At 46.7% G+C, this 964-nt stretch overlaps 1 protein-coding gene across 1 annotated transcript in view; it reads left to right on the plus strand.

The window, feature by feature from the left end:
• LOC121943882 (WASP homolog-associated protein with actin, membranes and microtubules) overlaps positions 1 to 249 on the plus strand; it is a 50,950-nt gene extending 50,701 nt beyond the window's left edge. Inside the window, exon 7 of the mRNA XM_042487480.1 lies at positions 94 to 249. Within this exon, the coding sequence (XP_042343414.1) occupies positions 94 to 249 (156 nt within the window). The remainder of the gene's footprint in view (positions 1 to 93) is intronic.
• Positions 250 to 964: the final 715 nt, after the last annotated feature.

Genomic DNA, 964 nt, shown 5'->3' on the forward strand with positions numbered 1-964 from the left:
TATCGATTTTTTCCAGCAGACAGTTTTAGCACCAGGAGGTGATATTGAACCTGAATGATCAGCGCGATTAAATTGACTCTTGTCGTGCCACAGATGGTTCCTGCGCGTGCAGAAGTCCTGAGCAGCGGAGACAACGAGCTGGAGCGCAGCATCAAGGCCGCCATGATGAGGATGAAGAAGGTGGCAGCTGACTCTGACGAAGACGATAGAGGAGATGATGAAACACGGAGCGCAGACTGGGACAGCTGAGCACACGCACACACACACACACACACACACACACACACACTGATGAAGCTGTTGTCTTACATTACCCCCGCTCTGTTTGCTTCATGGTTCTACAGCTTAAGTTGCTGCCAAATTTTCACCAAACAGCTTCCTCTTAGACACGGATGGGATTACGCCTCTTCTGACTTAAGCGCTGCACTTTTCGAAATAGCCGAGACGTTGTAATGTATCCAGAACCGCTAAAATCCAGCCGACCAGGTAGCGGCAGAATCAGGATTTAGTCTCCTCTGCAGTAACAGAATTTCCAAACTGCGTCGTGCTTCATTAAGAAGAAAAGTGAAGCTGTAGTCATGTGTGTAAATGATTACATTTCTCCCAACTCGCATCTGAAGGCCTTTTTTTTTGGAGTCTGTCACACAGCAGGAGAAGCCTGTGCTGCAGGCGGTGACGAAATTGTACAACTCCACTGTCACAAACGCTTTAATCTTGGCTTACTTCTATTTTTTGAATGTAATCAAAGGTCCAGTGTGTAGTAGTTAGGGGATATATTGCAGTTCACTAAAAACACCATGCTTGATGAATCGTAGAAAAGTAGTTTTACTGGATGAATGAGGGATCAGGGGATGATGAGGAGAGAGTGGAGTTCGATGGGATGATGGGGGTTGAGGGGAAGGATGAGAAGGGGGTCTTTGGTCAGGGAATGAGTTAGACCCTAAGGTTATCAGGGTCATATATG

Source organism: Plectropomus leopardus, chromosome 1 (assembly GCF_008729295.1).
Source record: "Plectropomus leopardus isolate mb chromosome 1, YSFRI_Pleo_2.0, whole genome shotgun sequence".
Classification (NCBI taxonomy): domain Eukaryota; kingdom Metazoa; phylum Chordata; class Actinopteri; order Perciformes; family Serranidae; genus Plectropomus; species Plectropomus leopardus.